We start from the raw sequence: 27,353 nt of genomic DNA on the forward strand, positions 1-27,353 counted from the left end.
CCTACACTGACAGTTCTAGCCATAGCAGTGAAGTTGCCAGAAAAATACTATGCATCATCCATAAATAATAAAAAGTACTAAATGATTCATAATTTAAATACATACTAGCTTCAAGCAGGTACTATGCAGAATAATATTTATTAAAAAGTGTATTGCAAGTAGAACCGGATTTATTTTGATGCATGGCTGTGACTGCAGCCAATTGACTGAATGTTACTCTGTACTTTGCTGAGAAAGTAGTTGTAGAGAATGGAAAGGCATGCGGAATGCATTTCCTCTGTGATTGCATACTGCTCTGAGAAACCTGCACCTCCACAGGTAAGAACAACCCTTACAGCCAGATGAGACCACATGATCTAGCGTGGCCTGTATAGCAAAGGCTCTTAAATTACACTTGCTTAGTGCTTTTAGCAGGAATTGTAATAAATTGTCAATCTGTTTTCCCAAAATCTGGGTTCTTTTTACCCTGTATACCATGAGCTGTTTTGGTTTATATTGGAATTTACTCATCCTTTTTACCATATACAAGATATCAAGATACCTGGAGTTTGGTTTTTGGTTTGGGTTTTTTTTTGTTTGGGTTTTTTTTTTGCTAAGGAGAGTATGGTCCAGACAGGGATAGGAATTTTTCTTTTCTGTAGATCCCAAGTGAGGGTCTGGACTTTTTTTCTGGAATAAATATGCTGTATGTTGATATGTGAAAAAACAAGCAGTATTTCAGAATTTGTTATGACAAATACCAGCCCCTGACAAGCTTAATCCTTGACAAACACCAGTCCTTGGTAAAGAGTTTCAAGGAAACAATCAAGGCAAACAATATTTAGAAATCATTATAAGTAAATAAATTGCTATAAGTAGTTAGTTGGTTAGTTTAATCCATGTCTACGCAGAGATGGATGCTGGGTGGTAATTCCACTAAGCCAGCACACCGCATGCAGGCAAGTGACAGACACTCCAAACTGGGTGATGACCACTGGTTATTTTCCTACCACTTTGTCCCTCATTGGTTAACAACATGCCCCCTCTGTTTTAAAGTTATGGTGTCGTTTTATTATTCTGTGCAAATTCAAAGGGGAGGGGGGGTGGGTGTCTTATCAGAGTAGGGGGCTTCTCATCAAGAGGTGTGATTTTCACATTAAAATGAGTAAAATTCATCTAAAGGATGAATTGGGCAGCCTTTGTGGTATCTCTGAGCACCTGACCAAATGAGGTTTCCTTGTTCCTCCATTCAATATTCTGTCCTTTTATATCTGTTATAATCAGACAAAGCCAATTTTTATAAAAATATATATTGGGGGGGGGGTCGATCGATTTAGGGTGGGAAGCAATAGGCAAAGCAGCGCGGGGTGCATGGAGAGCCGCAGCTCTGCCACACGCACCCCGAGTCCAAAAAGCAGCGGTTTTTATACTCTCGTGCCATCGTCTTTAACCAATCTCCTCCCGTCAGATAGTTGTCCTGCTCTTTTCCATTGGGTCATTTGGGTTGCTGGGTGCATGTCCTCCTCCTACTGGGTCTTTTGAAAGTCTCGAAGCCTTGGTCTCCTGACTCGCTTTTCTCCTATCGGATCTTTTAAAAGCCTCATGATCCCATCCTTTCGGCGGCTTCTCTTCAAGCAGCAGTTACGTGTCAGCTCAGTTTCTGAGACACGGGTACATTGTTGCAATCTGAATGGCCCACTTTACATTTAATTGTTTAACTTCTACAGATCATTCAAGTGTACCTACCCACCTTGCCCAGCCTAGCAAATTAGTTACAGTAGTTTATTACAGCAGCCGCCTTGCTTAACTTAGCAAATTAGTTACTATAGTTTATTACATATCTTCGTTGTGCAAGACTCTACTGTCTTTGAGCCTATTACATCCTCCCAAGGCCTTGTCCTGTGGGATGTTTCTTTTTGGTTTTGCTTTCATCAAATCCACTTAAAACAGCTTTGATTAAACTGTAAATATGGGGGGATGGGCAGGCGGACACAACAGCAGATAGACCTTCCAGAAAGGCAGCTGTGCATATACTAAACTGTCCTTGGTGAAACCAACCTTTCAGTCTATTCAGCTAGGGCTTCCATGACCCAGTTCCAAGTACAGAGATATCGGTTAGATTTCCTTGCCCTACGAATGCATGAATGTAAAGCAGCAGTCACGAGAGAATTCTTTACCGGTAGTCTGTCCGCGGGCTCCGCCTTCCCGGCGCTGCCCGCCAACCCTCCGCCTCGTTTCCCGGGGGACTGGGTGAGGAGGCGAGGGACGAGCTCCCTCCGGCGCAGCCGGGCCGTCCTGCCTCGGGCCCGGGAGGCGGTGGGGGCTGCGGGCACAGCTCTCGGCGTGGCCGCGCTCAGTGTCAGGGAGACAGTTACAAAGCAGGTATGTTTATTCCGGTGCTGGGTGCGTGGGGGATCGCTCCTCCAAAGCACACGCACAGCAACAGCACATTTTACCAGAAATTTACAGTGTGGATACACATATTCATGGAGTTACACAATACAAACATACATATGCATAAGCAAGGCGGAGTTAGTTCAAAAGGCCGGTGTTCGCCGTTCTAAAAATGTTTATGGCATCTTTGCGCCTGCATATTGCCTCCTGGTGGTCGCTTTAGGGGTCTCCAGGAGAGAAAATCATCTTCCTCACGTTGAGCTTCTCACGTTGGACTTCTCACCCCGTTCCTCGGAGCGCGGGCAGACTCTCCTAAATAGTTTCTTAAACCTTAAGAGTTGTCCTTACCGGTTCACTCCCTCTATCTTATGTAAAAGCATTAGCACTCTAGCTTCTACTGTCTCTATATGGTTTTCTGCTCTCTGCAAGGACTAACTTGGTATAACATCTGTTTCACAAGGACATGTTTGTTAAGGCACATCTTGACAACTGCTTTGTTTCCTTTGTTATGACAAATACCAGCCCCTAACAAGCTTAATCCTTGACAAACACCAGTCCTTGGTAAAGAGTTTCAAGGAAACAATCAAGGCAAACAGTATTTAGAAATCATTATAAGTCATTATAAGTAAATAAATTGCTATAAGTAGTTAGTTGCCTGTATCAATTCCCTCCTTTTCTTTCTTCAACGCAAATTCTTTTGCGGTAAAAAATGTTTCATTATATTTCATTACTATTTAAGGCCCATATGGGTTCAGTAAGCCCTTTCAGTTTACACCAAAAGATAAGATTTACTATCATCAATATTACCGTGACTATTAGTAATATCAATATATGTTCAAAACTTTGGTAGCTTGCAGAGAATGGCCCACGAACACATCCCACCAATAGTGTTCTCCATCTGACTTCACTTGTTCCATTACTTGATGTATCCTTTCTGCATCATGTTGGTTAGTGATTAGAGTCTTTTGTCCACTTTCCTGAATTTGTATCAATTTATTGAGATTTTTGTGATGTAGTAGTAGTTTCCTAACTAGGGCCAGATTCATTCCAATAGGGAGGGGTTGCCAATCTTGAACCAACTTATAACTAGATTACAACAATTGCTAAATGGTGACAGAAACAGTATAATTAAAATCATATCCTCTAAAACCAGTGAAACTGCAGATATGAATATTCAGATGGTTGCTTGTGTCCACTATAAGGTCATCTGCTTGTACAGAATCACATAGGGTTCTTAAGCAAACACATCCCATACCCATGTAAATTATTACAGTTTCTAGGGTTGCATTGGGATGTATTTCAAAATGACAAACAATTTGTTTGATGTCAAGACAGGTATCTTGAGCTTTGCGGGTGTTACCTTCACAAATAAATCCTTGCTGTTCTCATGAAACACATGCCTCCACATCAATAGTTTGCCAGTTCTCTCCATTTTTCCTAGTCCTTACCCTGTGCTCTAAAGGATAAAGTACAGTTCTGTGATGATTTAATCCTAACGCAACAATTGGGTGTATATTATACACAAGGCTATTGTTAGTACAAAAGCTGTGACTGTGTTACAGGGTCAAAGGTAAAATTAACTAAATGCCACCAAGATTAGAATTTTCTTTCAAATTCAGTTGCATTATCCCAGATCACCTTTTGGATTTCTCTTGGCAGGGTCCTGTCCTCACCTTCCCTGATGACTGCAGCTGCTATTGACTGTATACATAATTGAGCTTAGATACAGCTAAGTGCTACAGAAACATTAGTTTGGACTGCACCTACTGCCTCAATAATCAGTTCATTGTCTTTTAAATTCATCACTTCCCATTGTGGTAATGCATCTGCCATAAGCCATAGACTATTTCTTAAGGTTAAGAGGGAAGATCTTAGAGGGTACTGTATTTTGTTCAGGTCACTGGTTGCCACAGTGAGTTTGTTCATTATTATCTCAGTATCTATACTATTTAGAACTCTCAGTCCTGTTCCTATTGTACCAGTTATATCTCTCTCAGTCCTCATTTGGGGAGGAAATGTTTTTCTGTAACCATGTCATCCAGTCCACATGTGAACAATTTCAGGAACGGTGAACAAGCTGGTTGAATGAAGGACATGTCATTCTGCATCAATCACACAGAATCACAGAATTGTCTACGTTGGAAAAGACCTTGAAGATCACCCAGTCCAACCATTAACCCAATATTAACAGTTCCCAACTACACCAGATCCCTCAGCACTATGTTGACTCTACTCTTAAACACCTCCAGGGATGGGGACTCCACCACCTCCCTGGGCAGCCCATTCCAATGCCCAACAACCCCTTCTGGAAAGAAATGCTTCCTAATATCCAGTCTAAACTTTCCCTGGTGCAACTTGAGGCCATTCCCTCTTGTCCTATCGCTTGTTACTTGGTTAAAGAGACTCATCCCCAGCTCTCTGCACCCTCCTTTCAGGGAGCTGTAGAGGGCGATGAGGTCTCCCCTCAGCCTCCTCTTCTCCAGACTAAACACCCCCAGTTCCCTCAGCCGCTCCCCGTTCGACCTGTGCTCCAGACCCTGCACCAGCTCCGTTGCCCTTCTCTGGACATGCTCCAGTCATTCAATGTCCTTTTTGGAGTGAGGGGCCCAAAACTGAACACAGGAATCGAGGGGCGGCCTCACCAGTGCCGAGTACAGGGGTCAGATCCCTTCCCTGTCCCTGCTGGCCACGCTATTGCTGACACAAGCCAGGATGCCATTGGCCTTCTTGGCCACCTGGGCACACTGCTGGCTCCTGTTCATCGGGCTGTCAATCAACACCCCCAGGTCCCTCTCTGACTGGCAGCTCTCCAGCCACTCCTCCCCAAGCCTGTAGCACTGCTGAGGGTTGTTGTGGCCCAAGGGCAGCCCCTGGCATTTGGCCTTAGTGAAACTCCTGCAGTTGGGCTCAGCCCATGGCTCCAGCCTGTCCAGGTCTCTCTGCAGAGCCTCCCCACCCTCGAGCAGATCAACACTCCCACCCAACCTGGTGTCATCTGCAAACTGACTGAGGGTGCACTCGATCCCCTCATCCAGATCATCAATAAAGATGTTAAACAGGAGTGGCCCCAAAACCGAGCCCTGGGGGACACCACTTGTGACTGGCCACTAACTGGATTTAACTCTGTTCACCACAACTCTTTGGGCCCGGCCATCCAGACAGTTTTTTGCCCATCGAAGCCTGTGCCCATACAAGCTGTGAGCGGCCAAGTTTCTCCAGGAGAATGCTGTGGGAAACGGTGTCAAAGGCCTTACTGAAGTCAAGGTAAACAACATCCACAGCCTTTCCCTCATCCAGTAAGCAGGTTGCCCTGTCATAGAAGGAGATCAGGTTTGTCAGGCAGGACCTGCGTTTCATAACCACATGCTGACTAGACCTGATCCCCTGACTGTCCATTATATGACTTTTAATGGCACCCGAGGTAACGTGCTCCATGACGTTCCATGGTACCAAGGGCAGACTGACAGGTCTATAGTTTCCTGGATCCTCCTTTCTGACTCTCCTGTAGATGGGTGTCACATTTGCCACCCTCCAGTCCAATAGGACCTCCCCAGTTAACCATGATTTCAGGTAAACCATGGACAGTGGCTTGGCAAGCACATCTGCCAACTCCCTCAGCACCCTTGGGTGTAACCCATCTGGTCCCACAGACTTGTGTGCACCCAAGTGGTGCAGCAGGTCTCTGACCAACTCCTCGTCAACTGTGCTGACCTCAATCTGCTTCCCCTCTCCATCTCCCAGCTCAGAGGCTGGGTGTCCAGGGAACAGACAGTTCCACTGTTAAACACTGAGGCAAAGTAGGCGTTGAGCACCTCAGCCTTTTCCTCATCCTTAGTTACCGTGTTTCCCTCTGCATCCAGTAAAGGAGGGAGATTTTCCCTAATCCTCCTTTTGCTGTTAATGAATAAAGAAACATATTTTGTTATCCTTAACAGCTGTACCTAAGTTGAGCTCTAGCTGTGCTTTGGCTCTCCTAATGTTCTCCCTGCATAGCTTCACTACATCTTTATAGTCTTCATGACTGGCCCCTCTTCCAATAGTGCAACTTATTTAAGAGAGCGTGTTGTATCAAATATTACTTGTTGTTGACCAACAGACTTAATTACGTATGGTCCTGTCAGATACACATATAATCCCAATCACTCAATCTCTATGTGACTTGATTCAGTAACCTGAGTCAGAGTAGTATAAACAGGAGGAGTGGTGGTTTCCTTCTGTGTTATATTAAATCTCAACTTGAAAGATATAGCTTGGTCCCCTAGTCTAGCTCCCCCTAAACAAACAGTGGATACTGGTTGGGCTACAGTAAAGGCATACCAACAAACATTGGGCACACATTGTTCTTGCCTTATATTGGGTCCCATTTTCCCACTGGAAATTTTCCTAATAGTAATATGGGTCGGGGGAGGTGGATCTTTTATACCACTTGCATTGAAAAGCCTACAACCTATCTGGACATCCTTTCCTTTTTCAACCGTCCAGATATGGACCAAATTTTATCTTTGCCCATTTATTTGGTCAGAATGTCATGCTGCCATATATTACAACTGTTGCCAAATTCATTCCTAATAGGTTCTTTCCCATGATGCCCATATATCCAAAATAAGCATCTGTCCAAGACCACTCCCAAGCATCCACTATGTTACAGTTAGCAGAGTCATAAGAACCCATATCATGTTTTGGATGCAAAGATTCAGCGGTCCCATAGGTGTCGATACCCATCATGGCTTAAGAGCTTTCTTCACTCTGGTGTGATATACCCACAAGATCTGTTCCTTGATCTTGATCACTGTATGGGATGTCAGCAGCACCTGGAAGGGGCCCTCCCACTTTGGTTCCAGAGGTGAATCTGTAAAGGATTTCACATACACATAATCACCAGGCTTAATATCATGCACTGTTCCACCAAGACCTTGGGCTCTGGTTCCTAAAACCAGTCTTTCTATTTCCCGTAATTGTTTCTGCAGGCTTATAACATGATCAGATAATGTTTCATCTCCTATCTGAGATGGTATTCCTGCTTGTACGATATAAGGCCTCCCATAAAGTATTTCAAAAGGGCCCAGCCTCTCTTTATTTCTGGGTTTAGTTCTAACCCTCAGGAGTACCAAAAGTAATGACTGTGGCCAAAATAATCTGGCCTCCCACCCTAGTTTACAACCTGTATCTTAATTTTAAATTATTCATTTTTTGTGGCCAAGATAATCTGGCCTCCCACCCTAGTTTACAACCTGTATCTTAATTTTAAATGATTCATTTTTTCCACTTGACCACTCACTTGTGGCCTATATGAGGTGTGTAATTGTCAATCTATTCCTAAGATCTTCCTAACTGGCTGAACAATTTTTGCAATAGAATGCAGTCCTCTATCTGAAGAGATTGTTGCAGGAATCACCGATCTCAGTACTATTTCTTGTAGTAGCACTTCAGCTACCTCCCTAGCTTTATTGGTTCAGCAAGGGAATGCTTCTAGCCAGCCTGAAAAGGTGCCCAATAGGACCAACAGATATCAGAACCCCCCTTTTCTAAGGAGTTCTGAGAAATCAGTTTGCCACCGTTGCCCTGGATAGTTTCCTTTCTATTTGTCCAATTTGGGCTTTAGGGCTTGTTTTAGGATTATTCTGCAAACATATTTCACATTGTTGTGCCACTTGCTTAACAGTGGTGTAGAGGTTCCAGGCACCTATACGCTGGTTCAAGTATTTATACAACGCTTCAGCTCCCCAGTGAGATTTTCTATGCTCTGCTATAACTATGGCTCACAATAATGCAAATGTGATTATTATTTTGCCTTGTGGAGTCTTTGCCCACCTACCCTTCTTATTTTCCCCACCTAAGTCTTCTTCTATTTCTCTCTGGAATACTTGGGTTCACAATCAATTTGTATTTCACCATCTGGGGCCAAAGACTGCACCTCTAATTCACCCCCTTCAACCATGCTTTTGGCTTCATGATCCCACATAGCATTACCCAATTCTTGAGCAGTATCTCCTTTCTGATGAGACTTGCAATATATGATAGCCACCTTTTTGGGTAGCTGCACTGCTACCAGGAGCCTAAGAATTTCTTCAGCAGGTTTTATATGTTTCCCTTGGGTAGACAGGAGTCCCCTTTCTTTCCATATGGCTCCATGGGAATGGACTGCTCCAAAAGTGTATTTGGAGTCCGTCCTTATATTAATCTTCTTGCCTTTGGCTAGTTCCAGCACTTGGGTTAAAGCTATTATTTCTGCCTTTTGTGCCAAGGTATTTGGGGCCAGGACTACAGATTCTGTTACCTGATACATAGTAGTTACCACATACCCTGCTTTGCAGATGCCTTTGTTGAACACAGCTACTTCCATCTGTGTACCAGGAGTCTTCAGCATCTTCCAGCTGCTCCTCTTTTAGGTCAAGTTGGCTGGAATAGACTGCTTCAGTTGTTTCCAGGCAATCATGTGATACTGGTTCTCCTGTGGTCCTGATGAGGAAAGATGCTGGATTGACAATGTTAGTAACCACTATTTCCACATCATCCTGTTCCACCAGAATGCCTGATATTTAAGGAATCTTTGTGGTGAGAGCCAGTCCCCTCCTTTTACCTCTAATACTGTAGATACAGTTTGAGATATCAACACTGTAATCTTTTGGCCCAATGTAAATTTATGTGCTTCTTGAATACTTAGCACCAATATTGCTATCACTCTTAGGCAGCTAGTCTAACCTTTACTTACTTCATCAAGTTGTTTGGAGAACTATGCCACTACCTTCTGTGTGGTCCCAAGCTTTGGGCTAGGATTCCCAGGGCTATTCCCTGCTTCTCATGGGAGAACAGCCAGAATGGCTTGGTAGTATCTGGTAACCTCAAGGCAGGGGCGTCCATTTGTTTCCATTTCAGTTGCTGTAATGCTCTTTCTGCTTCCCCATTCCAGGTGAGGTCTTTGGATTAGATTTCAACAGCTCATAGAGTGGCCTTACCAAGAGTCCATAGTTATATAACCGTAAGCGGCACCATCCAGTCAGTTCTTTAGCTGTCTGTGGTTGAGGAGTCTGACAGAATACTTCCTTTCCTGCTGTCCTTTGGCCAGCAGTTATCTCATATCTGAGGTAAATTACCTGCCACTGAGCTACTTGGGCTTTCTGTGGAGAGACTCAATAGCCATTAAGTCCAAGGAAATTTAGCAGACTAACTGTCCATACTGTGCATAGTTCTTTCATTTCAGTGGCTATCAATAGATTGTCCACATATTGTAATATTACTCCAACTCCAGTTTGTCACTCCCACCATTCCAAGTCTTTGACTAATTGATTTCCAAAAAGAGTGGGGCTATTCTTAACCCATGTGGTAACACAGTCCATGTTAGCTGTGCCTTTCTTCCAGAGTTGGGGTTTTCCCACTCAAATGCAAACAGCAGTTGGCTTTCTGGGCTCAAGGATAGGCAAAAGAAGGTGTCTTTCAGGTCAAATATGGTAAATCAAGTCAATTCAAGTGCCAATCTAATTAATAATGTGTATGAGTTTGCTACAACAGGATGCAGAGCTTCAACTATTAATAGCTCTGAGATCCTGTATTATTCTATAACTACCATCTGACTTCTTGACCGGTAGAATGGGAGTATTATATTCCAATTCACATTCTGTTAACAGCCCATATTTGATAAATCAGTCAGTTATTGGCTGGATTCCTTCTCTATCTTCTGTTTTAAGGGGATGTTGCCTGATTCTGCTCCTGGTTTGAGTCTGACTATTATAGGGAAGGCATTTTTTGCTTTTACTGGTATTTCTGAGGCCCATACCCCCAGATATATTTGGTTCTGTACTTCCTCAGACAGTCTTGAGCTGACAGGTGTATCTATGAGGGCTAGACTCAAAAGTTTAATTAGCTGGTCATCTCCCACTGAAAATTCTACTTTCTCTTTTTCAAATTTTATTTCCACTTTTAGTTGCTCCAAAAAGTCTCACCCTAATAGAGGTTCTGGCGAGTTAGGCATATATAAGAATTTGTGTATTCCCAGCTGTTTTCCCAATTTAAATTTAAGAGATCTCAAAAAGTATGCCTTTTCAGTTTGGCCAGTAGCTTCTCTAACAGTTACAAAATAATCATCTGTAGGTGTTAAAACTTGGTTTAAAACTGAAAACATGGCCCAGGTGTCAACTACAATTCTACACTATGTTGTTGTTTCCCTAGCCTCAGTATAACCAGCGGATCAGCTAGGGTAGATTCCCCAGGTCCCCATCAATCTTCTTTGACGTGGGCCTGTATTCTTCCTTGCCATTTCTCTGGACCCCAGTTTTTACAGTGTCCCCTTTGTTTACACCATGCACATTGGTCTCTTCCCAAATACGTCTTAGGTCCCATACCTCCGGGTCCCTTACTCTCTTGTAGCACTACTGCCAATGCCTGTTTATCCTTCCTCTGATCCTCCTCTTCTCTATTGCTAAACACTGTCCATGCTTCACCTAGCAGAGTCTCCAAATTTCTGCTTTCTGTCAGTCTTAATTTCTGCAACTTCCTCCAAATATCACTCACTGATTGTCCCATGAATAGAGACACTAACCGATGTATTCCTATTTCCGATCCTGGGTTCAGAGCAGTGTACCACCTCATAGTGTCTCGTAATTTATCCAAAAATTCCAAGGGGGTCTCCTTTGGGCCCTGCTGAATAGCGTATGAGGCTGACCAATGAATTGTCATGGCCCATTCCATTCCTCTTGTGACCCAATTCCTGTATTCATTCAGTAATTCTACACAAGCCTTTCTATTAGGGTCCCAATGTGGGTCCTGTAAGGGAAAGTCATCCTTTATATCCTCTCCCATGTTCCTAAGTTGGTCACTAGCTAAGTCCTGGGCCATCTTTAATATCAGTTGTTTCTCAGTTTCTGTCATGTGGCCTAACAGCAATAGGATATCACTCCAACTGGAATTATATGTTGTTTTAATAGAAACTGGAAATGTTTAGTTACCCCAAAGAATCACTTTGGTAGCCTTTAGCTACCACTTTCCATGTTTCAAGATCAAATGAGGAGAAGGGCACCTATATTAAAACAGGGCCTCTCTCTGGCCCCACCTCCTCCCTCAGGAGTGCTTGCACCACTGTCTTTTCTTTCTTATTCAGGTGCAAGAGGATACTGGACTATCTGGAGGAGCTTCTGATCCAAAATCTGCACTTTCTTCTTGTTGTGCTCCTATAGGTGGTTTATAATGCTCTGGCAGGTCTCACATCCCAAGATCCCCTATTTTCCCTAGCTTTCTACATCTCTGCCCTATGCTGCATGCCTAGCAACACCTTTTCATCTTTCCTGTTCCCTCTTTCCAATTTTCCCTCTCCAAAGCCATCACCCTTGGGGCCTGTGGGGGCATTAATCCACCATACGTTTGATATTCAGGATGATTTCTGAAGGCAAAAACCATCCGCATATGAGACCTCATCCCATTTCCCTTCTCTCCTTAAGAACAACATCAATTGCATCAAGGTATTATAATTCAATGTTCCATTAAAGGGCCATTTTTCTTCCTCATCTAATTTATATAAAGACCACCATTAATTACAATATTTTATTAAAGTCTTTCTGTTTACACTTTCCCGTGGCAGCTCTCCTATATCCTTCTGGTGAGCTCTTTTTCAATATTCTGCTACTTTGTTTGTCTTCCATAATATATACCTTGCAGAGGTTTGTTCTTTAGCCTATAAATACAACCTGATTAAATTGACAACAATAATATCTTATGCAAGGCAAAAGATGCAAGGGCATGCTTGCTCCACAATGAATGCATCTAAATTCAAGACAATTGTCGAGATGAAATTCCTGTCTCCCATTAAAAGAAGTAATGTACTTATGACACACCAAACACACCAAACAAGCAACACTCATGACAAAGTGGGCAGGCACTCGTCTGTGCTTCATGCCCCCCCTATACCAGCAGCATTCTTACTGATTCCTTACACCTTCTAAGTTCCCGCAAAACACCTGCTTAAGATGGCCTGAACATGCAATCCTATCCCAGTCAGACCAGTTTCCTTGACATTAACCTCACCAAAAATCATCCCCAAACCGTACCCAAGTGTTCTTTTTACAACTAAAGCATTCAAAAACATATACTGGGTTACATAAAACATCCTGATCTCCGTGTACAGGACAATAAGGGTTAATAATCGGTTAGACTAGCAGTCACAGAGTCTGTCATAGGCTTCATCCATCTCTGTCTCTGGCTGCTCTCCTCCTGGAGAACACAGAACCATGGATCAGGACTCCACACTCACTCTGCTGTTCGACTGCATCTCACTCAAGCACTCACCTAGCATTTTAAACTTACTTCAGACAGTAGTATGAAGTATTAAGAGCACAATAAAACACTTATCACACAATACACAGTACCAGAGCTTTACAACAGAGGACAATAATGATAGTTATGTCACATACTACTCACGCCACTGTGGCCAGGAGAACCCAAGTTACCATTGGTCAGGGTACAGAATTTACGCTACCACTCCTAATGGGGACTCAAACCCCAAACCCCCCAGGGGCAAGCACCAATGCTCTTTATCTCGTGTAGGACGTCTCCTCACGACTTACAGGTATTCTCCTCTTTAAATCCACATACCTGGTCAGCCCTGCTGGTCCTTGTCTGTCCCAGCAGTGATTGGGAAAGAGAGGGACGTTCTCCAAGAAAGAAACCTCGGGGTGTGCCTAGAACGTCCCCCTCTCAGCCTGTCCTGCGGCAGGACAGAGGGTCCCATCTGGGTCCCCAAACTGACATGCAGAAACAAACCCTACAACTCGGAGAGAGTTACAAAGCATGTATGTTTATTCCGGTGCTGGGTGCAGGGGGGATCGCTCCTTCAAAACCACACGCACCCGGCGCCGGAATAAACATACCTGCTTTGTAACTCTCTGAATGTCTCGTCAGGCGGGGCCGGCGGGGGGCCTTGGCCCGCCAACACGGAATCGTTGCTCCTGTGTGTAAAACGGAGCCTCTGCTGCAGGAAGGAGGGTGAGGTAATCTTAAAGTGTTGCCACTGCATGGAGGAACACGTGCTATGTCAGCGCTGTGGTCTTTTGCTTTTTTTGCACTTCAATAGGAACAAGTTCTGCGAGCTCTAGATTTCCGAAACAAGTTTTCTTCTCGCCCGTACTTACCTTCAAGTCTCATACCTCCAGAAAGAAGAAAGGTGAGAGATACACATGTAATGCTTTTGCAAAATAAACTTCCCCAGTAGTCTGACAGAGAGGGTGTGCATAACTTTACTTGCACGTATGTGAGTACAGGCCTTGACGATCTGCAGAGTACGGTTTGGCTAATGCATTTGTCAGCTTGATTAGAATACTGCCATTTTAAATTACAGTTTTAACTGTCACTTAGTCCTCGATTTATGCATATCTTCTGTAGCCAGACACTAAAGAGTTAGTTTACTAAGACTAAAACCTAGGATTTTGTACATACAGAACAAGTGGCTTTATATATCATCACTCTTGTGCATGTGAAAACTTTCAGGGAAGACTCAGTGAAGTAGGACAGTGTTTACTGAGAGGCTCTCAGGTTCAGAATCCCATTGTTTCCCCATGGAATTACCCGTGTGAGAGTCGTGGTTTAAACCCAGTCAGCAGCCAAGCACCACAGAGCTGCTCACTCACCCTCCCCCACCCAGGGGATGGGGAAAAAATTGCAGGGGTAAAGGTAAGGAGACTCATAAGATAGAAACAGCTTAATAATTGAAATAAAATGTTATTATAATAATAGAAAATACAAATAGGTAATGCACAATGGTTACCAGCCACCAATCAATGCCCATCCTTTTCCCAGCTAGCAATCCCGAAGAAGAGGAAATCCCGAAACTGGAATCCTGAAAGTGAGAAACCCAGCATCCCGGCCAACCCTCCTCTATACTGGGCTGGATGTTATGCGATATGAAATACTCCATTGCCCATTTTCGGTCCATTTGCTTTGGCTGTGCTCATTCCCAGCTTCTTGTGTATCTACATGCTAGCAGATCATGGGAGATGGAAAAGTCCTTAATCTCCTAGCAGTGACTGAAACTATGTGTATTATCAACAATCTTCTCGTACAGAATACCATACTGAATCCAAAACCCTGCACTGTTCTAGCTACTAAGAAGAAAAGTTAGCTCTGTCCCAGCCAAAACCAGGACAGTGGGTCAGTTACAGAGGGCTGGGGCACAGCTGATGCTCTGTTCTTAGCCCAAGTATGTAACTCTCCCTCAAGGCCAGGATCTTGTTCTTCTGGTAGATGGCTGGGTTTATAGACAGTTTCTAACACAGCTCCCACTGTGACTACCTGCTTCAGGATGTTGAGGGAAACCTTCCCAGGCCACCGCAAGTACCTTATTTGGTTGGCCTTTTTTTTTTTAATCCCTCCCCCTCCACTTACCAGCAGCTGCTTCACATAAAGCAAAACCAGTCTTTTTGTAATTCACAAGATAGATTGTACTTCTTCAGTAATTCACTATCAGTTTACAGTTCTCTGTTTTCAACCAGTGCCCATATTTTCCAGGCCTTTGCTATTTCTCACACTTCAGCAGTATATTACAAGGAGGTATCCGTTACCAAGCTCCAGTTCAGTCACCATGTTCTCATAACAATTTGATAATGAGCCTAAGAGGCTAGCCGAGGGCTTTGCAGAGTTAATGTAAGACATAGCTAGCCTAAGGCCTGTGGCCTGTTACTAGCAGTGACAATACTTTTACCAGGCCGCTGGGTACAAAAACATTTCTACAGTTATACTGTATTACTTGGCTTGTGCTTGAATTCAAACCAACCTAATACAGCAGTTTTCTTAGGCTCTGCTTTGGCCACACTAACCATCCACCTGTCTAGACAGCTTGACAAAGGGGATCTTGTCAGTGGTGTGGCCAGTTCAGAACTGCAAATAGTATTTAAAATGCAGGTTAACCATGAATATGTTCAGTGGTGTGGTTGTATCTTCTGTTTGTTCTTGTTCCTTTCCTAGAATTTTCAAACATTCAATACACTGCTTAAGCTGCTGCTGAACACAGAGTCTGTTTTCATGGGATTGTCAATCATAACATCAAAATCTTAATTGTGGGTGGTGGTAGTCACATGCTTTTACACATATACATCTTAGACAACTAGGATTGCTTTCTCCATTTATATCACATTATATTTGTCTTCACTGAATTTTTATCTGTAGTCTTATTGTCTGTTCACTTGATTATTTTTGTTTAGGGTCGTTTTCCAATTCTTTATAGTAAATTTTCATCTTTATTGCCCTAAACGCCTTCAGCAGACTTTCCCACCTTACTAATACTAATACGCTAGTGCTGCTATGTTTCATCTGGGGTTTGAGGTTGATGTAGTGCTTGTTTGGATAATTTGTTGAGAATCATCTGCTTCATTTTTGTAGAAGGCGTAGCACAAGGGCATATGCTATGAGAATGTTTTTTTGTTTGTTTTGAACAAAAGTGCTAATTGAAGCAACAATCTGTACTTGAATTTCCCAGCAGTAAAATGAGGCTATTCTGAGACTTTCCAAATGTTGTATTGTAAAAGTTTGAAATTTTTATTAAATTTTAAGTTCTTCAGAAATATGTTTTATCCACATCACAGCTATAGCTATGTAACTTTAAACTGTGGTGCTGAAGGATTAAGTAAGATTACCCACATAGCTGCAAAACATTTTCAATAAATTTCTGTTTTGGTAAGAACACATAAGTACATGTTACATGCCATTTTACAGGCTTATTTTGATTTTGTAAATAAAGAGAAGATTTCAGAGCAAGTGAATTTTTAATGTACATAGTACACAGTTTTAATGTGGGCTTTGCATGAAGTCTACTCATAACTGATATGATCAAGATAATTTAGTCTTTCTCTTCAGTGTTTGTTAAGAAGCAGTTGGAAGCACAAATATCTACTGTGCTTTGTCAGTTGGTTGTGTATCTTGCTAGTTTATGAATGCATATTAAATTAAAACATTGCTAGATAGAACCCTGTTAGAACATGAGGAAGCAGATATGAAGGTTAGAGATCTTGCTTCCTCTTGAGTGAAGTTTTTTTCCATAGGTCCTTGCAGAGGGACTGAGTTATTTTAAATGTAAATCCTCCATTGTAGTTTCTGGGAAGCAGGTAATTCTTATCTTGCCTCACATTCCAATCCTTTTTGTTGTATTAGATTCTTTTCAGTGATGTCTTAGAAATTAGATGGCCTGACCCTGCTACGGCTAATCTGACAAGATGTATAGACAACGGCAGTGTGAGGATCTCATCAGTAGATGGTTATGCTCACCTTTACCTGTCAGAATTGCAGCAGGAATTTACAGTGGAGTTCTTATGCAAAGTCAGCCAGTCATCTGCAGCATCCTTTTGCTCCTCTCAGAAGAACAGCAACTATCAAACTGGAGATCAGCATGAAAAATTAAGTAAAAGTTCTGTTGCAGACACATTATCAAAACAAACAAGAATAGAGAATAAGAAGAATGAACCAACCAAACCAAAGGACCAAAAAGGCAGAGATGGAGTCCCTTTGTTTCGCTCAAACTGTTCTTCTGAATATACATGGGTTACACAGTGTTGGTCTGTTTCCTCTTACCCAGAAGAATGGAAATACCCTTTGTCATTGGCACAAATGTGCTATAACTTACATACTGTTAAGAATGTAAAGAAGACGTGTGAGAAAAACAACCACTCATCTATAGAAGCTGATGTTTTAATAGACTCCAAAACACATGAAACGGTTTCTCCTTTGCCTACAGCTTTGCCACTCAGCTGCAGAGCACCACATTTACATAGGTAATTTAAGCTGTTTACTTTGTAGTTTTTAACATATGTTTTACAGTTCTGCAATTTGGAACTTCAACCTCTACAAAAATTACTGAAATCTAGCTATAAAAAATTTTAGAATTACTGTAATGTTTTGGGGTTTTTTTTTTAGGAACTTCTTGAAACATGAAATCTGTAAAAGCAACATTCTGTATCCTACTGTAATGACTATATAGTAATTACTCCACAGAAAAACAAATTTTATTTTCTGACATGCTGTATAAATATGAAAATGAAAAAAAGAATACTAAAAAAAGAACACAGGTTTTGTGTTGGTTTGGGGTTTTTTTTGTTTTTGAGAACATGGTACTTCTCAGGTGGACCAGTGACATACATTCTCTGTCAGCACCACTAAAAATAAGAAAAAAAAATGGTTGCAGGTTTGAGAGAACCAATTTGGTAACTAATGTGGATAACTAAAGAATCAGAGTGCTCTGAAAAATGTGGCCTCTTTTCATTTGAATAGGCGTGCATGCATCTGTTCTTGCTACAGAAATTATTACCTGCACACCAAAAAACAAACCCCTGACCTTCTGACTTACTGAGGCTTTTATTGCATTTTATACAGGTGGACTTTCTGTGACTTCTTTCAGAATCAAAATACTGAAGAGTATTCATGCCCTCAGCTAATTCAAATTGTATGGTGCCAGGATGTGTTTTATAGGTATGTCGGAGATCACGTGTTTCATCTTCGGAAGACCTCAGTTGTATGGGAATTATGTTTTAAGTTCAAATGTCTTACATTGTCCCTTTCTCACTCTTTGAGAAACTGTACACAATCTTCATCTAAGAGTCTGTTCACTTCTCTTGTTTGTTCATTGGACTTTAGATTTCTAATACAGTATATTTCCAGATCTGAAAGTGGGTATGTCTGAAATAAACAATCTGGAAGCACGTTTAAGGCTTTTAAAGAAGTGATCTGAGCTTCCACAGATTTCACTGCCAATTATGGTGCTTGCTTTCTTTGCAAATTACATTGTTCTTTTTGATGCTGAAGATGTCATGCTTTAGAAATATTTGTCTTTGTGACCTACATAATTTGCATGTTTCAGGCAGCTAAACTGTGGGTTTTCCTGGCAAATCACATTGTCCATATGGTTTAAAAAAAAACACAACTTTTTTTTTTTTAAATAGCCCTTTCAAATCTGTTATACAGACTTTGAAAATGCTACAGTTACTATCAGCATCTAAAAGTTTTTGATAAAAGCATAATCAGTCTTTAAAGTTTTAATCTTTCTGCCTAGTGTTCTTAATTTTTCTCAGTGTATTTCCTAAATTTTAATCTCATCTGAGCAAAATGTTTAGCATCTCTTCAGTACCATAACTCATTTCCTTGGAAGTATGGTGAGTAGCCACACTTAGTCTCCTAAGTCCCATTAGCAAAGACCAGGCATTTAACCACAGAGTTACAGGATTGGGTCATTAAATGGATTTTAGTCTCCAAGATGCTGTATGATCATGAGTAAAAGTTCATTAATTTTAGTGAAAAACACATAGCTGCAGTGGAAATGAAGACCTTCAGGTTGTTCAGGAATTGTTCAGTCTGAGTTTCTGTGTACTCTAGGTAGGGCTGGTCCACTAAGAGCACTGGATTTTTCTCTTTAGAACCACGATATTTTGTGGACAGTGAAATGAGCAGCTCTTGTGAGACATTTACCTCAACATGAAAACACTTTACTAGCTCGTTTAACTCCCATCCCCCATATACACATGCAAACAAAGAGCCTGGTAACACTGGTCTTTTATGTTAAAAGAAATAATTGGTACAGTCTGCTGTTTTATGAAACAGGCAGAAGTTCTTCATGTGAGAGTTGATGTTGAAAATAATTTCTCCTTAGTGCTTTCTTCAAGTGTACTAACCTGTTTTGCTTGTTGAGTGACACAACATTTTAAATACTTGTTAAAAATACTCTTATTTCTCTTAGATTTATCCATGGCAAGACAAACATCACAGAAATTTATCCTGGTGATGACTCATTTCTGAAGTCAGAGGGAGCATTTCTGGGAAACTATTTCATACATTATGCAATACAAAAAGGAACAAAAAAGGTATAGAACTTTTTAAAAGTATGTTCCAAACTCCTTCAAGTTAGCAGTTTTCTTAGTTTTAAGAAATTTGGCTATGTGGTCTGTGGTTAAGTCCCTACATTGGTAATTAATATCATGTCAGAATCAAGCAATCAATCTTACAAAAAATTAGATTATTCCTTCTGTTTCAGAATGTATTTTTGTAAATTATAGACACAATAAGAAAAATCTTATTCTAACATTTATTTCACAAGATCGAGTCTGTACTGCAGTAAGATTCTACAATAGTCATTTTTCACTAATTTAGGAGAAGTTTAGTCTTTAAACTAATATATTGATTAGAGTTTACTCTTCATGTACTTGGAAGTGTTTTCTTTTTTACTCTATGGAGACAGAACTTAGAAGATACAGGTTCTGCTCTGGCTTTGTCACAGATCAGCTGCTCAGCGCTAGAGAAACAATTTTGCGTCTCTGTGTCTGTTGTGAAGTTTCCCCAGAGTAGAGATCCTCTGAAGTGCTTATGCAGTGCTTTGTATTTTTAAAGCAGAATTAAGGGTCAACTTTATATCCTTCAAACCTAACCTTTAGTAATGAACTGCAGTCTACCCTCTGATAAAAGAACTTCCTGGTCCATACTTCATACATGGAAATTGTGAAGTAGACTTAAAGGATATGACTGCAGTTTTTTACTTTCAGTGAGATACTTACCTGTGTTCTGGGACAAATTTAAATGTGATTATAGTTGCTTTGTGGGAAGTCAGAAATTTCTTATCTTGCAAGCTCTTAGTACTGTTTTCATGCTACAGTACCTGTAACTAACTCATCTCCTTTCTGCTCTTCACTGCAGAGAGAAGAAAAGATGTATTCGGTAAACAGCCTACCTCCTGATGTACCAGGAACTCCATACTCTGTATCCTCCATTATTACTCAGGCAACCAAGTAACTTTAATCTTTGTTACACTAATTCCTCTGACTTTGAAAGGACAGTAGTTGAAATTACACATAATACTTATTATGACATCAAATATAAAAATTAAAGAAATTTATATTATCACTGAAGATGTCTATAAACTTACAGAATAAAAGTTGCAAGAGTTTAGAAGACATAATAAGTATGAAATGCTTAATACTTTGTTTTTTTCTCCTCAGAATACTTCAGTTCTGCTACAAGGCTAAACTATCATTAACTCATAACTGTTATCTCTGCTGCTGGAAAATGGTATGTAGCTGAAAAATTATAAATCTTTCAGTATTCTAAGAATGATTATACAGGCTATAGGGAATAGGATCTAAACTAGAGGGAAGAATGGTGAGTATATCCTCAAAGATCAGAAGGTGTATATTTGGGAACCAAAAACATGCAGTGTAAAAGTGTATTTGTGAAACAGAAAGCGATTGCATGGTAAAGAGAGCTGGCTGTGGTCTGGAAAAACAAGTAAATTGAAAATCTGGGAGAGATAGAAACAGCTGTAATGGTATAAGTAACCTTTCCACAATGTATTTGTTTGATTCTAGGTACCTGAGTCAGATGGACGAGAAATGTTGCCGATTTTGCTGTATGAAAAGGTTATTCCCAACATAGGAAGACTCGTTGTGTACTCAGATCATAAAGTCCATGCTGCTTTTTGGGATGGAATGACCTTGAATATGGTCTGGGATTTCAGCTCCTCCTGTAGTATGATCCAGGTAACCCAGGAGTTAGAGGAATAACCATTCTTAAAACTCTTCATGAAAAAGTGTTACTAGGAAACTAATGAGGAAACAAAACAAAAGTTTTGATACCTATAAAATACAAACTGAAGTCTTTTGAGAAATTTGTAACTCACAGAAGTTCACTGCTGTGGCTTACTCTTGAGCTTGTATAGTAGTCTAAGTGAAAATACGAACTCTCTGCGAATGCCACTGTTAATGTATTGACAGCATTTTAGTCAGAAGTGAGGAGGAAGAATACTTTAGTGCATAACTGGTGCCTAAAGAGGCAAATAAAACTTTATCCTTTTAAAAAGTCACTCACATTGATCAAAGAAAGGAGTATTTGTTTTTTATTTCAAATTACCTATAATTGAGCAAATAGATAGTGAAAAATTACTCGAAAAAGTAACTGTGCTCTTGTGGTATTACATACACATTTTTAAATCTAGATAATGTAGATTATATTGATTTTTGCAAAATGGCACGACAAAGAAAATCATGTGAGTGTAGGATTTAAGGTTGACTGCTGGGACTTTTGTCTTCTGTGTCTTTATGTATTACCCTAAGGTGACAAGAAACAAGATGTTGAAGTGTCTGAGGATATCTCTATAAACAATATAAATATGATAGCTAGTGTATCTTTTGCCTGGTGTGAGCTAGCTCAAATCTGTATACTCACTCATGATAAAAGTAAGAACTGAGAAATCCACAAGTTTGGAAACATCTCTACACACTTTTAGAAATAATTTATTCTTGAATAGCACAAAACAGGTGTTGGGGCTATGCCAGGTGTTCTTTTTTTCCTCCATGCATTTGTCTTAGCAGACTATATTAAATTCTATCCTTAGGCTTTTAAATGTTTGAAGCGAAATATTCATAGATACTTATCTGTTAAATTGGCATATTATACCTTTTTTTTTTTTTTTTTTTTCAGACTGCAGCAGAAAATTAATGCTTGTAATTTTTTTTCTTCAAAGGTAAACAAAGATGTAGGCTGGTGTAAGTTAACTACTCCTGATGGGGTACAGCAGCTAATAAAAATAAGTCATCCTGGAATCTATGAAAGGTATGAAACAGTTTAAAGTTAAATATAAAAGAATTCTGCACAAATCCTTTTACATGAAATGGTATTTACTGAAAATATATTGGGGGAGGAAACCAAATACATAATGATAAAAGCTCCATCTTACATGTGGGAAAGATTGAGGAGCTGTATGACTTGGGACCACTCCATACTGTCACTTAATTATAACTGTTACAGTAATGTCTTTTTAGAAAAATAACTAGAGCTGCAATTTGGCACTTACATCAGTGGACAAGAAAAAACCCTAAAACTTTATCCTATATATAGCTGGTACCTAGAATTGGATAGCACTTAATCCAGTTTTTGCTTTATTACAGATATTGACCTCTGCCTGCAGATTGCTTTCTGTCATCCGCTTGCTCTAATTACAGCCTCATTATGGCAGTCATCAGAAGCTTACTGTGCTGCATTTTAGCAGCAGATATTCAAGATAAAAATTAACACTTGTACACCATTCATTACTAATCATACAGCTTTGTTATAATTTGCTATAACTGCATGGATTTAAATATGAAGGAGATTCTAGACAAAATGTGGTAGTCAAATAATGGCAAGGACACCTAGAGAAAAAAATAGATTTTGAATCACAGTTTTTTCTTTCAGATCCAGGTGTATTGCTTAATGCCTTCAGTTTTCTGCTTGAATTAATACAGTGTATTTCTTATATAAATAATGACTTTTTGTGAATTTTCCTGTTAACATAGGTACATCAGAACAGCAATAGAATGGTGCAGAAGTTTGAACAAAAGGAGGGACATTCCTGAATATACTGCACATTCTGTAACTGAAGAAAATTGGTATTCATTTTTATCCTAAATAATTGACTAAAGATAATCTTAAAAATAAAACTAAAAAAGACTATAAACTGTGAATTTTATAGACTACATTTCATAAGGGTCAAAATTTAAAATTGTAGGTCCATTTATTTTGTGTGGTTTCACGTTTTTCTTTCAGTGTTTAAAATGTTAGGTGAGTTGAGTTTTAGGTGAAACTTGTTTCATTGCATTTCTGCCTGCCTTACTTAAAAATCAGAATTACAATGACTTTGCCAAAGAAGGATTAACGTTACAGAGATAGAATCTTGCAGGGTGAAAAAGAGAAACTAGGGTAAGAAAGGCATCTTTTAACAGAACACCAAGCAGCTCAAAATTGTACTTTGATCTGCTAAATCACACTTGCATCTCTTGCTAATATATTTGTCCTTTTTAGTACATTCTACTGACATCATATACAAACAAGTTCAGGTATTAAAAATGTGTTAACTGAAATAAATTACATTTGCACTTGTTATTCAAATTGTATGAAAATTATATCTATATTTATACATATATACAGCAAAGAGACTCATCTTAGAGCAGAGCCCTGCTTTTTGGAAACATTGATTGTCAAATGGCAGCCATTGATTAGTGGTATGAAAGACAAAATAAAGCATTTTTTTACTTGCATTTTGCTCTTCTAATTTTCAGTATTGCTGCAAACTATTAAAAATTAAAATCTGAAGTAAAAAATACATTTGAGAAACTTTTATGATATTAAATCATGTAATAATGTTATTTTCTTGGACAGGTCTGCTGATGCTGAGCTCAAAAAAATACAGAGATTTAACTGTATCCTTTTGAAAGCTGTAAAGATTTTTCACTTCTGTTGTTCATCTGCATATTCAAATCTGCACTTTAGATCATCAGAGGCTCTCTATCCTGTTACCACCTTCTTTTACTGTCTTACCGCTTCTTAAAATTACCTTTTAAAGCCATTTTCTGTTTTCTTATATTTTTTGTTTTATCTTTTATCTTGTCCAACTTCTGCATCACAGCGCCAGAAACAGTAACAGTGGCAGAGTACAAACTAAAATAAAAAATGACCAAAAAAGGAAGCCCTTTAATGGGTATTGAATTAGTTTTGTTAACACTCATCTGCTGATCTGTTCCTGAAAGCGGGGATGATGCAGTTGCCTTTGGGCTTGTTGTTGCAGTACAATACCTTTCTGTTTATCAACTACCTCAGTATTGTTCCATTGTGTTCAGCCAGCTCCAGAAAGTGTGCTGCGCTGCATGCGCTTAAAGCCACTCTATAATTGTCTTTAAGCCACAGTTCAGTTTTATTAGTATGAAAAGTGCATGCTGTTAAACTACAATGTGACATCAGATAGTTTCCTTTTTAAAGTAAAATAAATTGCAGCCTTAGTTAAAGACAATTTCTGTAAATGTTGTAAACATTAAGTAATACAGTTTTTTATTTTTTAGCTTTTTGTAATTACCATGCTATGAAATTTAAGACTCTGCAGTCCAGAATGATGAATACAAATATGGAGAAGTATTTTTCTCACTAAGAGGAAGAATTTGATATTTTTTCTTAACAAAGTAACACTAGTTTTATTGGATAATAGCAATGTTCTGGAAAGGACATCTGCTGTAAAAAACAATCCGTCTGGTATTACTGCCAGAAAAACGAAAAAAGAGAGTGAGTTGGAAGGAATCAGTGAAGCATGCGTCTTGAAGGCTTTGGAAGAAACCTCTAAAGTAATTCAGGATATTGAATCTCTGCTTGCAGCTATTGCGAAGTGAAACCTCTTAGCAATGTGAAGACCTGTGTTCTGTATCTTCATATGAGCTGTCCCAGCTATGTCTGAGGAGGCTTTGAGGTGCAAGAGGAATAAAGGCTGAAGGCAGAGTGATCAGTTGCCATTGTAATACCACAGCAGATCAGCAGAGTCCATCAGTTGCCATTATAATGCTATAGTTGTATATTGTGGGTGGGCAAAAAGAAAAAGTGAAACAATAGAGCACAGCTGTATAAATACATCAGGGTTGACAGTGCTGCTTTTAAATGTATGAATGTTTGTTTGAATAATTTTATTTTATAGAAGATTATGCAAGCAACTTGATTAACTACTTATGTGACTAGGGTAGGGATAAGCAGTTTGAACTGTATAAATGTGCTTTTATTCAGAAGCTTACACAAGTAGACCAGTACTGAGTGAAAAGTTTCCCAAATTCCTTCTACTTTACTGTCATAAATAAATATTTAAAGCGTCTTCAGCCCTTTCTGGTCTGTGGTCTGTCATCTTGGTGGTACATCATACCTTTAGTGAAAAAAATACTAGCCTTTTAACATTGGTTCCTCTTCCAGCACTTTATTCAATCAATGGATGGTTTGTGTTGGAACGGACCTTAAAGACCATCTAGTCCCAACCCCCCTGCCATGGGCAGGGACACCTTCCACTAGCCCAGGTTGCTCAAAGCCCCGTCCAGCCTGGCCTTGGACACTGCCAGGGAGGGGGCAGCCACAGCTGCTCTGGGAAACCTGTGCCAGTGTCTCACCACCCCCACAGTGAAGAATTTCTTTCTTACATCTAATCTAAATTTACCATCTTTCAGCTTAAAACCATTACCCCTCATCCTATTATTACCTAAAATAAAGACAAAATCAAGATCAGTTTAGAGGAGATATTGCTTTATTGTGAACAGGTGTTAGGTGGAAAACATCCACAAATCAAGCACCACACAAAAGAACTTCAAAGTTTTTACATGCTCCAAACTACATGATTACACATTTATTGTAGTGATTATTGGTTAATTACTTATCCCTTCTATCCCTCATTGATTAGTAACATGCTTGCTCCAATTTATAGTTACAATGAGTTTTCTGGGTTCTGCACAAGCTCAAAGTCTGAGGATTTTTTGGGGGCAGGATTCTTATATATGTAAAACAATTTGAACAAGTTTCCATGTGCCAGGATCTTTCTCTTCTTCAAGGATGGTAGCTCCTGATTAGAAGTTCCTTAGTAATTATGGTTGATGATTTGAAGAACAGACTGACCCATCTGATACATCCAGCTTGTCCTTGTATTGATGAGGAACATTGGCATAGATAATAATACATACCGTGTGTCCTTGGGTGCCATGAAAAGCATTTCTGGGGACTGCAATGTGTGATGAGAAACAGTTTTTCAGCCTATGATTCCCAGTAAGCAATACATTCTTTCCTATGGGTAGCAAGCACATAAAATTTAAGCAGCTCTGAGCAAGGCCTCTTGTTCTGGGTAACACTATCCCTACACCCCCTGATAAAGAGTCCCTCCCCATCTTTCCTGTAGCCCCCTTTAAGTGCTGGAAGGCCACTATAAGGTCTCCCCGGAGCCTTTTCCAGGCTGAAGAAACTCAACGCTCTCAGCCTGTCCTCATGAGGAAGGTGCTGCAGCCTCCTCTGGAACCACTCAAGCAGGTCAATGTCCTTATGATGGGGGCCCCAGAGCTAGACACAGGGCTCTACGTGGGGTCTCACAAGAGCAGAGTAGAGGGGGAGAATCCCCTCCTGAAATGCTGGTGTTTCAACCCCAAGCCCCAAATTAAGGTTGACATCTGGGTGATTCCCACAGCCCTTCCCAAAGAGGGGGTGATTTTGCCTTTAGGCTTCCCTCCAGGGTGCGGCAGCCTGGCAGGGAGAGCCATTGGGTAAATGAGCCACAGGTGTCTGCATTCAGTAAACAAGGGTCAGGTGTCCCACTGAGGGATAAAAGCTGGGACCACTTGCAGGAAGGGGCAGTGTCTGTCTGTGAGGTGGAGGCACTTTGCAGAGTTGCCTGTTGGGGAAGGAGCTTCTGCCTCCCTGGGACTGGGCCCCAGTCAGGTCTGGCCTTTGTAAACGTGGGCTGTGTAGAGATTCAGTATGTGGCTTCCTTGGCCTTATGTGTTTGGTTTGTTAACTCAGTTGTCTTCTGTCCCTTCTATGGGAAACTGCATTTCACCATTTATTCCACCCATTGTTGGTTGTGTGGTGGTGTTGGGGTCAGTGGGATTGATGTCAATTATGTAGAATCTGACTGACTTGTTTGTACCCCCAGTGTTCACCCATGTACTGACCCTTTTGTATCAAATACAATTTGGTTATTGGTTCATCTTTATGCTGGTTGTGCCCTTTATGCAAGGCCTGATAACCGGCAAGCCCCCTCCCTCTGCCTGCTGGTCACACTTCTCTTGGTGCAGCACGGGATATGGTTGGCTTTCTGTGCTGTGATCGCACGTTGCTGGCTCATAGTCAGTTTTCCATCCAGCATTGCCCTCGGCTCCTTCTCCTCGGGGCAGCTCTCATTCTCTTCACCCCTCGGCCTGTAGTGATTCTAGGGATTGCCCCGACCCACGTGCAGGGACCTTGCGTTTGGCCTTGTTGAACTCCATGATGTTTGCAAGGACCCATCCCTCCAGCATGTCCAGGTCTCTCTGGATGGCACATCCTTCCCTCCAGCGCGTGGACCGCCGTGTCGTCGATAAACTCGCTGAGTGGTGTGCACTCTGCACCTCGCTGTGAATACCTGACCGCTCTTTTTACTCTTTCTAGAAGCGTTTCTTGCTCAGAAGGGAGCGCACTCCCGCGGCGGAGGGGCGGGGCCCGGCGGCTCCCTG

At 40.7% G+C, this 27,353-nt stretch overlaps 1 protein-coding gene across 1 annotated transcript; it reads left to right on the top strand.

Annotated features, from left to right (window-relative positions):
• Positions 1-2,064: 2,064 nt before the first annotated feature.
• CZH5orf34 (chromosome Z C5orf34 homolog) lies at positions 2,065-24,992 on the top strand. Its single transcript, XM_026865805.1, has 13 exons — positions 2,065-2,361; positions 12,963-13,151; positions 13,433-13,522; positions 16,501-17,117; positions 17,716-17,811; positions 19,073-19,196; positions 20,023-20,114; positions 20,325-20,394; positions 20,691-20,861; positions 21,845-21,933; positions 22,656-22,748; positions 23,518-23,558; positions 24,322-24,992. Exons 1-13 carry the CDS (start codon positions 2,065-2,067, stop codon positions 24,513-24,515), a joined length of 2,163 nt encoding a protein of 720 aa, XP_026721606.1. The 3' UTR covers positions 24,516-24,992.
• The last annotated feature ends 2,361 nt before the right edge of the window (positions 24,993-27,353 follow it).

This window comes from Athene cunicularia, assembly GCF_003259725.1.
Source record: "Athene cunicularia isolate RWA chromosome Z unlocalized genomic scaffold, athCun1 chrZ_part1, whole genome shotgun sequence".
In the NCBI taxonomy this organism is placed as follows: domain Eukaryota; kingdom Metazoa; phylum Chordata; class Aves; order Strigiformes; family Strigidae; genus Athene; species Athene cunicularia.